Raw genomic sequence first — 12,374 nt, forward strand, 5'->3', positions numbered from 1 at the left:
CCACTGAGCCACCCAGGCACCCACAAGAGTCTTTTTATAAGTGAAATGTCTAGAATAGGCAAATCCATACATGTGCAATAGATAGTGGTTGCCAGGTGCTGTGGGAGGGCGGAAAGGGAGAGACTGCTGATGGGTATGGGCTTTTTTTCGGGATGACGAAAATGGTCTAGAATTGGGGCGCCTGGGTGGCTCAGTGGGTTAAACCTCTGCCTTCGGCTCAGGTAACGATCCAGGGTCCTGGGATCAAATTCTGCATCGGGCTCTCCGCTCGGCAGGGAGCCTGCTTCTCCGTCTCTCTCTGCCTGCCTCTTTGCCTACTTGTGATCTCTGTCTGTCAAATAAATAAATAAATCTTTTTAAAAAATGGTATAGAATTAAGTCATGGTGATGTTGCTGTACAATGTTGTGAATATACTGGAAACCATGAAGTTGTATGCATGAAAAGGGTGATGTTACAGCCTGGTGGGCTCAGTCTGAAGAGGAAGCAACTTTTGATCCTCAGGGTTGTTAGTTCGAATCCCATGAGGGGTGTAGAGATCACTTAAATAAATAAATAAAGCTTTTTTTTTTTTTTTTTTTTTTTTTTTTAAGGATGATGTTATGGTATGTGAATTACATCTCAGTTAGAAAAAAAAAAGAAAGTTGTTCATAGCAGTGTATTTCTATTAGCCAAAAACTGAAGACAACTTAAGCGTGTATCAGTAGTAGAATGAATAAATAAGTTGTGGGGTGTCCACTCAGGGGAACACTATACATAGACAACGTGGGTGAACCTCCCAGGCATAGTATTGAGGGAAAGAAGCCAGGCATAAAATATACTATAGGTATACCTATAAATATATTGAAGGTTATACTTCAGCTTTAAAAAAGAACCCTTTCTGGGGCACCTGGGTGGCTCAGTGGGTTAAAGCCTCTGCCTTTCGCTCAGGTCATGATCTTAGGGTCCTGGGATCGAGCCCCGCATCGGGCTCTCTGCTCAGCAGGGAGCCTGCTTCCCCCTCTCTCTCTGTCTGCCTCTCTGCCTACTTGTGATCTCTGTCTGTCAAATAAATAAACAAAATCTTAAAAAAAAAAAAAAAGAACCCTTTTTAAATTGACCTAGAGATTTGTAGAGATTGTACACATTCCATCACCTCATTGGCTGGAACTCAGTCACATGCTCACACGAGCTGCATGGGTGCCTGGGAAATCTGGTCTCTAAGCCAGCTAAGATGGGGGGAAATAGTTTAGTCATGACTGCATGTGTCACAGTTGTCTCATTCTCTAGTTAGTCTTTATTCTCCATGTGAGAATTTTTCTGCTGAGTTTAGCACGCTATTTTCTAACATCCGTGCTCAAGGCATGCTTATTGTTTGAATGTTTTTGGTTGGGGCCCATTCCTAGGGCTGGTAAGGAACGAGTCAGCCCTCACCAGTCCTTTCCTTCCAGGCTCTACTTAAATCTCGTCCTTGGCAATGTGAATGTGACCCTTCTCAGCAACCAGGCCAAGTAAGTATCTCTGACCCCCGCCTGACTTTAGGGAATCCAGGAATTTTGCCCTCTCCACTTAGAAGAAATGAACTAGCTAAAAATTTTGTGTAAATGAAAAAAATTTATAGTGTGGCCTGTGGCCCTTGGTCTTTCTGACACTCTCCTTCTCAGTGAGGAGACCACCTTGGGAGTGTTCCTTCCTTCTTTTCCTGCAGTCAGTACATTGGGTGAGCAGAAATGCCACTCTCCCGTGAGAAACGGTCCCTGCTCTGTTCCACCCCCTCATCACACACGGTTCTCCTGGGTAGCAGGCAGTGCTGTCCACCTGAGATCAGTCAGTCCCAGGGGCGGTCGAGCTGTGGCGTTTCTGCTGCCATAGCTGATTAGGGAGGAGCCCTTCTCCACCCCCTGCCCATCCCCATCACCAGCCCAGAGACCTACCCCCAGGAGCCCAGGGACATGGGAAGCTTTGCTCATCTGTCCTCTTTGTCTCATTGACCATCACCATTCATTCAAGTCCAGAGCTTTCCTTTAGTGGGATCACGAGGTTCCTGTGGGCAGTGGCAGGTGGTAGGCAGAGGATCTGATGGTGCCGAGGATTGTGTCCCCAGACAGGATATAGTTATATTACTGTTAACTATAGTAATAGTTACGTGACCTTTCCTGGGGGTGTCTCTCACTGCAGATTTGCTTACAAGGACGAGTATGAGAAGTTCAAGCTCTACCTGACCATCATCCTGCTCCTAGGGGCTGTGGCCTGTCGATTTGTCCTCCACTACAGGTAACAGGAAACATGGTGGTGTGTGTAAGTTTGGTGAGGGCTGGGGGTGGGGCTCTCTCCTGTGTCTGCAGTATTTGGGCGATTGTAGGTAGAGAAGAGCTTTTTCTCATACGGAACATCAGTCCTGTCTACTCGACATCCGTCCAACAAATACCTACTGAACCACTACTGGAGAGACCTTATAACTAGGAGTTAGGAAAGAGCCCAGTGGCACAGCCACACAATGGAATATTATTCCGATAATAAGTAGGAATACAGTAGTGACACATGCTACAACATGGGATCTGACAATGTTATGTTCAGTGAAAGAAGCCAGTCACATATTGTATGATTCCACTTATATGAAATATCCGGAACAGGTGAACCGATAGAGGCAGAAAGCAGGTTAGTGGTCAGGAGCTGGTGGGGGTGGGGGATGGGAGTGGGTGCTGTTGATGCGGAAGCGGTTTCTTCTGGAATGAAGAGAATATTCCAGAATTAGATAGAGGCAATGAATGTATAGCTCTGTGAATATACTAAAAAGTAACGAATTAGGCACTTTGAGAGGGTGAGTTTTTTGGTATGTGAATTATGTATCAGTTATAAAAAGAGAAAGCAAGAAAAAAGGAAAGGAAGAAGGGAAGGAAGAAAAGAGAAAAAAAAGAAAAAAAAAGCCTGCCTGGGTTTGAATCCTGGCTTTGGGACTGACTGGCTGTTACCATGAGCAGGTTCCCTCTGGGAGCCTCAGTCTCCCCATCTGTAAAACGGGGGTGACACCAGGCTTTGTTAGCACTGTGTGCGGAGGGCTCTGCCGGGCGCCAGCCGCTGCTTCTGGAGCAGGAAGGAGCCACGTGGCTCTGAGAGGCTGAAGGCCAGTGCCTCAGGGGGTTTCATTCCTCCCCGGGCCCTGGGTTTTGTGCCTCGAGGGGAGGCAGCAGAGTACAGCTTGGGCATCTGGCCCTGTGTCGGGCTTATTTGCTGGCAAGGGCTTGGCTGGGAGTCGGGTTTCTGGTCTGGCCACTTGAATGTCCAGACAAAGCCTCTTTTAGGTCCTGGGCCCATGCCTGCCTGCTGCCTCGGGCTGGCCTGTTTCCCCAGAGGCTAAAGGCTGCACGCATCGGCACTGCCTGCTCACATGCCCCTCTGGAAGGGAGAGACGTTCTCGATGTGCAGCCAGATTCCCTGGCACTGGCAGATCTGGGGCCCTCAAAGGGCAAACCTGTGGTTGGTTCTAAAGTTCAGCGAGGGCCTGGCTCTCTCAGCTTCTCATCTCCCCGTCCCTTTCTGTATTCATTTCCTGGGGCTCGTATAACAAAGCACCACAAACTGGTTGGCTTGGGACAACAGAAATCTATTCTCACACAGTACTAGAGGCCAGAAGTCTGAAATCAAGGTGTTGGTGGGACCATGCTCGCTCTGAAGGCTATAGGGGAAGGTCCCATCTTGCCTCTTCCAGCCTGAGGGCTGCCGGCTTCCTTGGCCTTCCTCAGCTTAAAGCTGCTTCCCGCCACTCTCAGCCTCCTGTGCCTCAATCTTGTCACGTAGCCCCCTTCCCTGTGTGTCCCTGTGTTTGTCTCATGGCCTTCTCGGGAGGACACCAGTTCTTTGGATTCAGGGCCTACCCTAACCTGTTATGACCTTGTCTTAACTAATTAAATTTGCAAAGACACTGTTTCCAAAGGTCATATTCTGAGGTCCTGGGTGGACGTGAATTTTGAGGCAACACTAGTATACCTTCCGTGGGTTAAAAATAGGACAGGGGAATGGGACTGGACAGGCAGCTCCTCTCTGTTCTGCCTTCAGGGAAGTCTGTCCTGCTGTGTGACCTTGGGCAGATGACCTAACCTCTCCCCACCTGGGTTTCTTCACACACAAAATGAGGGTAACAGGAGCTCCTTGGTAGGATGGCTGAGAGGACCGGATAGGTTCTATTTGCAGTCTTTATTTTTTATTTTTTTAGATTTTATTTATTTATTTGACAGAGAGATCCTAAGTAGGCAGAGAGAGGGGGGCGGGAAGCAGGCTCCCTGCTGGGCAGAGAGCCCGATGTGGGGCTCAATCCCAGGACCCTGGGATCATGACCTGAGCTGAAGGTGGAGGCTTAACCCACTGAGCCACCCAGGCACCCCTATTTGCAGTGTTTACAGTAGTGCCTGGCACTTAAGTGCCGTCTGAGTGTGAGCAGTTGTGATCGCTGCCAGCATTTTGCGCTAAGGCTGGGCAGGCTGTATGAGACTGCCGCTTAATGTCCAGTGCATCCAAGGAGCAGGATTCTCTTTCCTTACTCTCGCCCCCGTGGGATGGTTTCCTTGCTGGGGGCCCCACAGAAAGGCCCTTCTACCTAGAGGTCCAGGTCTGCCCTCACAGATTGTGTGACCTTGAGTAGAGCCCTTGCTCTGTTCTGTCTCCGTCTGCTTCCTGTCTTTCCCGTGGCCAGAAGACATCTGCCCGCGCTGCCTGGTCCTTGGGAGGCTTTGGTGAGGCTGCTAGAGAGTGCGATGCCTCTATGTTCTGCCTTCAGGCCTAGAGGCTGGATCTAGTTAGTACTGTTCTTTGTCAGGATTTGGTTTTAAAGCTGCAGGAAAAAGGTGGTTGGAGTTAAGCTCAGGTTCATTGGGGCTTGGTTTTGGATCTCACTCCAGGGCAGGTCGTTTCCTCTCTCTGGGCCTCAGTGTCTTCATCTGTAAAATGGGAAGTTGTCCTGTCTTGTTGTGTGTTCCCCAGAGGCAACCCCAAGACAAGCATTTGGGTGCCAGTAGTCTTTCAGAGGTGATCCCAGGAAACATTGGTAGGAGAATGGGAAGTAAGACAGGAGGTGCTCCCCTGTAGGCATCTGGAGAACTGGGGGGCAGCATGGAACATGCCTCAGTTACCCACTTGAGGGACGAGGGAGCAAGGGTATTTATCTTCCAGCTGCTGTTGGTTAGGGGAGTTGAGGACCGCTTCCAGAGGGCAGCAGTTCCCCCTGGCCCCGACCTGCCTCTCAAAGCAGCGGGGGCCTGATAAAGCCAGGCGTGCCAGGAACGGCAGGTTTGGCTGTCGGGAGCTATGTCGACGGGCGCAGATGCCACAGGAAGCCGTCCTTTAGGGTTGGACGAGGATTCAGAGAGATCGTCCACATGAAATGCCTGTGGCGTTGCAAGTTCCCAGTAATTAGAGCTGGCCTGGTGTGGCCTGACTCAGGGTCCCAAAGAGGTGCGTGTTCTAATCCCCAGAATCTGCAAATGTGTGACCTTGCTTGGCACAACGTCTCTGCAGATAGATTAAGTGAAGGAACTTGAGAAGAGATTATCCTGGATTATTCAGTAAGTCCAGGGATCCTTATAAGAGAGAGGTTTGAGGGGCACCTGGGTGGCTCAGTGGGTTAAAGCCTCTGCCTTCAGCTCAGGTCATGATCCCAGGTCCTGGGATCGAGTCCTGCATCGGGCTCTCTGCTCAGCGGGGAGCCTGCTTCCTCCTCTCTCTCTGCCTTGCCTCTCTGTCTACCTGTGATCTCTGTCAAATAAATAAATAAAAATCTTTAAAAAAAGAAGGAGGTTTGAGGGTCAGAGTCGGAGAAGAACGTGATACCACCAAACAAGGAATGCAGGAGTGTCTAGAAGCCGGCACAGATCAACACGGGCAGTCTCCCTGAGAGCCTCCGGAAGGAGCCCAGCCCTCCCCATTTCAGACCTCGAACCTCCAAAACTATAAGAGAATGAATGTGTGTTGCTTTCAGCCACTAAGTCTTTTGTTACAGCCGCAACAGGGAGCTCATACACTCTGGCAGAGAAGGCTGGGGCCGGCACCTCCAGCATTTCCCTGAAGTGCTGGGCCATAAAATCTTACTTTTATTCCCCTCTCTACGGAGAAGGTGTAGGAAAGGCCCAGCGAGAAACATTCTGGTAACCACGGCTCACGACTCACTGTTGGGCCTGCCTCCTGCCTGAAGGGGAGCTCGGAAGTCGGTGTCTGCGTGACCCTCTGCCCTGGGGAGGCCCTCCCCCTCCCAACACCCCATTCAAGTCAAGTAGGCTTTTGATTTCCTTAGAACTCAGCATCTGAGACTCATTTCTCAGGCTTCGGGTACTCTGTGATCCTTCCCAGAGTTACAACGGGGACTGCAGGGAGCCCTTCCTATGCCCCCGGCCCCGTGTCCCATGCTTCCTGGGTTAAACTCCCGCCTACGCGGGAGCTGCTCTCACTCTCCCGCTTCAGTGCAGGCGCGATCGCACAGGAGAGTCACCAACTTGCCCCTCATCCCACAGCTCGGAAGAGGCAGAGCTGGGATTTGAACTCAGGCCCTGTGCTTCCAGAGTCTGTTCCTGGCCCTCCCAGGGCAATGGTTCCTGGCCCTCCACAGGCGATGGCTCAGGAGGGCTTGGGGTTGAAAGTCTGTCATCTGTGACCACAGAACAGGGTGACATCACTTAAAAGCCAACCTTCCAACTTTGGCTCTTACTGTTTGAGTCATACCTTTCCATTTCCCTGCCAGGGTTATAGTAATTGTCCCAGTTCGGATATGGAAATGGAGGAGATGGGGGGTTTCTCCCTCCCTGGTGCAGGTGGATACCCCCCGCCCCCAACAGTCGTGAAAGGATTTGTCTGGCACTGGAAAGGACAGAGGGGCTTCCCTTTGGGTTGGAAGCTAGAGCCTCCATTAGAGTCAGTGGTAGGGGAGGTTCCGAGGGGCCGTCTGTCATGGGCTCTGCCCCAGGGCCCTTCACCCAGCCATACTCAGGTAGGGGGTCAGCCCGCGAATCTCCCAGCAAAGCTGAGGCCGGGTGGTGGTGGGGGAGGTCTCTGGTGAGGTCACATGCCACGTGTCTCCACGTATCTGCTAGCTCTCCGCCCTGACCCGGGCACAGCACCGGCTCCAGCCCCTCTGTGCTGTCCTAAGGCCTCTCTGCCTGGCTCTGGGCCACGAGGACTGCAGAGCAGGCAGGAGGTTCTTAATTCATCTTACAGACCATTCAGGCCATAAGCATTTTTTTTGTGGGCACTGGGGTGGCTCAGTCTTTAAGCGTCTGCCTTTGGCTCGGGTCATGATCTCAGGGTCCTGGGATTGAGCCCTGCATCGGGCTCCCTGCTCAGCGGGCAGCCTGCGTCTCCCTCTCCCATACCCCCTGCTTGTGTTCCCTCTCTCGCAGTGTCTCTCTCTGCCAAATAAATAAAATCTTTTTTTTTTTTTTTTTTTTTTTTTTTTTTTTAAAGATTTTATTTATTTATTTGACAGAGAGAAATCACAAGTAGATGGAGAGGCAGGCAGAGAGAGAGAGGGAAGCAGGCTCTCCGCTGAGCGGAGAGCCCGATGCGGGACTCGATCCCAGGACTCTGAGATCATGACCTGAGCCGAAGGCAGCGGCTTAACCCACTGAGCCACCCAGGTGCCCCAAATAAATAAAATCTTAAAAAAAAAAAAGAATTCTTTTGTAAGTGCAACAAAGTTTATAGATGTTTTAAGGGGAAGGAAGGGAATTGACGTTTGTAAATTACACTTACACTGTAGACAGTTTAAGACACTTAGTTTTCTGCTTGAAGTCCTCCGGTTGCCCTTCCACCAAACATTTTACGTCAGACAGGAAGAACGTAGAAGGGAACGAGGGTGTCCCAGTGCTCAGGGAAGGGGACAAAACCTCAGCCAGCGCCTTAAAAGCAAGCAGGATTCTGGCAGAAGAGGGGGACAGGCAGGCTAGGTGGCAGCCACGCTTACTCTGTCTTCTGCAGGATGGGGTGGGGGGGGTTGTTCCCAGAGGCAGCCTGGTTTGCTGTTCTGTTGCCCAGTGGCGGGGGAGGGGGTGCGGGGGGGCTGGTGAGAGCCATCCACCGTTCTCATGCCTGCGCTCCTCCCCGGGGCTGTTTTTTTCCACCAGGGTGACGGACGAAGTTTTTAACTTCCTGCTGGTGTGGTATTACTGCACCCTGACAATTCGAGAAAGTATTCTCATCAGCAATGGCTCAAGGTAATTGGGGGCCCGGCTTTGCGCGCGGGGGGGGGGGGGGGATTGGGGGAGCCAAAGGGAAGTCTGTCATGGAAGGGATGCATGTGAGGGCTGGCACCCTCAGCCCATATTCCCTTCCTCCGGGGAGGGGCGGGGTGTCCCTGACTGCCCCAGGGTGGAGGAAAACCATGTCTGCTGCTGCGGGGCCACCTTCTGTGGTCTCCTGCTTACCAAGAACTCAGAGAGGTTTAACACAACAGAATACTGGTTTTCTCCTCTCAAGGAACAGGTCCGCTGGGACTGACTTCAGGTCAGGCTTAATCCAGGTGTTTAAACAATGGCATCAGGATCCACTTTCTCTCCATCCCTCCCTTCTGCCTTCTGTGATGCTGTCTTCATTCTCAGGCTCCATGCAAAGGCATCCCGGAGCTCTGGGCCCACGTCTTTTATTTCTAGCATTCCCAGCAAAATAGGGCACCTTGCTGTTTTCCAAGAGTCTCACTGGGTCCCACTGGCACCTGCTGAATCCTGTGCCTGTCTCTGAACCCATCACTGTGGTCAGAGAATGCACGACTGACTGGTAAGGCTTGAGCCTCATGCCTGCCCCTGCAGGCCACCATCAGAAGCCTAGGAGCTGAGTGTCAAGGGGACAGTGGGTTGGTCCCCAGAGGAAAACTGGGATAGTGTCGTTAGAAGGATGAATGGATTCTGGTGACAAGAGTAGGTGGTCCCCCACAGGGAGATGGGGAGGGTGGAGGACAGGTAGTGAGGGTCTTGGTTCAAACCTGCCTTATTACCCAGGTGGTGCTAAGGAGGAAGACAGCCAAGCTGGGAGGGAGGGTTCCTGAGTTCTAGTCCCACGGCTGTGGCTGAGTGGCTCTGTGGCCCTGGGCTATTTTACAGCCCCATGGGGACATGTGCCTCAGCATTGCGAAGTGACTGGAGGCACAGTTGGGGGGCTCCCCACCTCTGAGGGGCTGCAAATATGAGGAGCCCTGCTCTTTTGTCATTCTCCTTCCTACCCTACCTTTCTCTGAGCTGAGAGTCTTGGGGCCCAGTTAAGACCCACGATTTGCCACCTGTGGGGCCCATTTTCCATAGGTCTGATCTCCTCTCCGGGGTACGCTGTTTCCTCTCTGTATACCAAGCTTGTCCCTGTTTTTCCCTGAAACGGAAGGTAACAGCCTCCCAGCCCCTCCCTGCTTCCTCCTTCTTGGGCGCTAGTAAGGACCGTCATGAACTGTGGATTTAAGATTCGGGGTGTCTGCAAACCCCTCAATAATTTGCCACCTTTTCACTTTTCTGCCCAGTGGTCTCTTATGGCAGATCCCTGCCCTGCCAGGCCTTAACCTGAAGGTAGAGCCCAGAGGTAAGGACCAGGGGCCTAGCAATTTTTTAGGTATGCGGCCCTGTAGCATGTAGCCCGTTAGAAAAGATCAGTGTTTCTCAAACAGCACTTATTCGGGACCTATCCTCACCATTTTTGCCTTTTCCGTGTATCATCCGGATGATAATTTTCAACATTCTAAATCAACCTCCCTTTTTTTTTCTTTTTAACTTAAGTAAATACTAGTTTATTTTAAAAGGAAATTTTATTTCATCACTGTACGTGGGAAGCCAGCATCAGTTGCAGGAAAGAGGAAGTAGTATAAAAAATCTTTTGTTTTCCTTGTATTACATATTGAAGTCAATTATTCTCGCTTCCAAGAGGTTCTGAGCCTGAGGCCTGCTGTCTCTCCATATACGTACTTGTGTATAAAAAGGGAGATTAGCGGGCCTTGAGAGGCGTTAAAGAGACTCCTTGACTTAATCGGGAGACCAAAGAACTGAGCAGATGACCTCTTGCCACCTGGTTCCGTATCACCTAGTGTTAGGCTTGAGTGTCATCTAAAACTTGGTGGTACGCGCCCCATGCTTTGGGAAACACTGAAGTAGAAAATCTTACCAAGGAAATAACATTCATAGTCTTCCTTAATTTTACTGAATAGTATCTTTCTGCTTTTGGGTGTCGTTGGAGGGGAGCCAGGGTGGCAAGTAGTGGGGAGGGAGGGCCAGGACGAATGGCAAGGACTCCTGGTCATAAATTCTCTACCTGTTCCCATGGGCTTGCTGGCAGTCTTACAGTTCCATCCTTCTGATGGAGTCATATTGAGTCTTCAGAGGCATGCCACATCTCTAACAATCACTAACACTTTAGTAAGAGTTACTCTTACTGTAGTAAGAGTTACTAAAGCTTACTTACTTTATTAAGAGTTACTCTGGTCAGCTCTTTATCTAGTGTGACGAGCTGTGTGTGGTGGGCATCTGTGGGGTGGGGCAGTATGTGGTGTGATTACTAGAGGGAAGGGAACAGGACTGAGTGGAGGTCCCTGCAAGTGTGGGGCACACCAGGAGAGTGAGGAGGAGGGCAGGGCCCTGGAGGTGGGGTAGAAGTGAAGTTCCAAAGCCAGACCTCATGTGCCTAACACTTCAGCTTGTATCTGAAGTTGTAATTGTACTGTTCCTCTGAGCCTGTCTGCCTGCTTTGGCCTGGGGCAGGGGTTTGGATGTGGTGGGGTCTGGGGTCTGGAATGGGTGGGGTGGGCTTGGTGCTTTATCTTCTGGAAGGACTGGGAGCTGTAGCTCATTAGCTCAATGCAATAAGCAAATCAAGTTCCCTTGGAAATCCTGCAAATGAGGGAAACTGCCTGATAAGAGTAAATATGATGGGGGAGCATATATAGGCATACCTTGTCTAATTGCATTATGCAGGTATTGTGTGTGTGTGTTACAAATTAAATGTTTGTGACAACCTCATGTACAGCAGGTCTGCTGGCACCATTTTCCCAACAGCATTTGCTCATTTTGTGTCTCTGTCACATTTTGATAATTCTTGCAGTATTTCAAACTTCTTCATAATTATTATGTTATGATGATCTGAAATCAGTGATTACAATTTGCTGAAAGCCCAGATGATGGTTAGTTAGCATTTTTTAGCACTATTTTTTTTTTTTAAATTAAGGTATGTACATTGTTCTTCTAGACCTGCTATTTCGCACTTACTAGACTACCGTATAGTGTAAACGTAACTTTGAGAGGCACTGGAAAACCAGAAACTTCATTCGACTCGCTTTATCGCGACATTTGCTTTTATTCCCTGAAAGGGAAGCCACAGTATCTCTAAAGTGTACCTGTATATCAATGGTTCAAGGAGGTGCAAAGGGCTCACACAGTGCTAACCGTCCTCCACCCCGATCTCTTGCCCCAACTTGGAAGCGCCGGCTTCTGGCAGCCCAGACCACCACCCCGCCAGACTGACAATCTCACAGGGAAGAGGGCTTTCCTTCGCAGGTTGAGTTGTAATTTTGACACAAGATTTCTGATTGGCTCGGATGAGGTCACATGCACATTCCTGAGCCAATCAGTGTGACTGGGGGAGGGGATGCAGAGCCCTGGTTGGCTGGCTCTGAGTCACGTGCCCAGTTATATCACTCCCGCTCCCCCTTAGCCACCCAGACTGAGCGTGGGGATGAGGTGGTTCACCCGAAGAAAGGCCTGGCGGGCAACCAGAACGTAGGGGGCGGAGCGGAGGTGGGGTGATTGACAGAGAGGCAAAACAGCAGATGTCCTCTGCAGTTAGTTCTGGGCCAGAATAAATGATGAATCAGGGATCGTGTTAGCTTTTCTGGCCAGCCAGCCCAAGGGAGCCTGCTTCCAACTGGCTATTAGAGGGGCCTTTCCTGGGATAAAGCCGTGTAGGGGCGGCCAGCAGGGAGGGATCCTCAGTGTGGAAGCCATTCCCCCATCTGCCACGTGACCCGAAGCTCAAAGCCAGAAACAGTCTGTGGCTGCTGGTGCCTCTGAGTGGTGCCCACGTGGCTAAGGTGTCCCGAAAGGAGGGCCGTGGAATGCTCGGGCACAAGTCCCAGCTAGCAGGCCGCGCTAGTCCCACACCGCAGCTGTGTGTACCACTCTTAATTGGTTGTCTGCTGTCTACTCATTACAATGCCCATAGGCCATGCAGGCTGTATTTCCGTGGCAAAACAGGCCCAAAGAGTGACCACTAATGGGCCAGGTTTCTTTTGGGGTGATAAAAATATCCTAAAATTTGAGAGTGCTCATGGTTGTTCAACTGTGTGAATGTACTAAAAACCGTTGACGTGTATAATTTAAATGGGGGAATTGTATGACATTTGAATTAAGTGACAGTAATACGGTTGCATAAACGTGTACAAAATCAGCTC

The 12,374-nt window shown here is 50.6% G+C and overlaps 1 protein-coding gene across 1 annotated transcript in view; it reads left to right on the forward strand.

The window, feature by feature from the left end:
• The window catches only part of TMEM120B (transmembrane protein 120B), a 43,332-nt gene that overhangs the window by 23,630 nt on the left and 7,328 nt on the right, over positions 1-12,374 (forward strand). Inside the window, exons 4-6 of the mRNA XM_059139672.1 lie at positions 1,429-1,488; positions 2,156-2,251; positions 8,083-8,172. Of these exons, the coding sequence (XP_058995655.1) occupies positions 1,429-1,488; positions 2,156-2,251; positions 8,083-8,172 (246 nt within the window). The remainder of the gene's footprint in view (positions 1-1,428; positions 1,489-2,155; positions 2,252-8,082; positions 8,173-12,374) is intronic.

The sequence above is a fragment of the Mustela lutreola genome, chromosome 11 (genome assembly GCF_030435805.1).
Source record: "Mustela lutreola isolate mMusLut2 chromosome 11, mMusLut2.pri, whole genome shotgun sequence".
Classification (NCBI taxonomy): Eukaryota; Metazoa; Chordata; class Mammalia; order Carnivora; family Mustelidae; genus Mustela; species Mustela lutreola.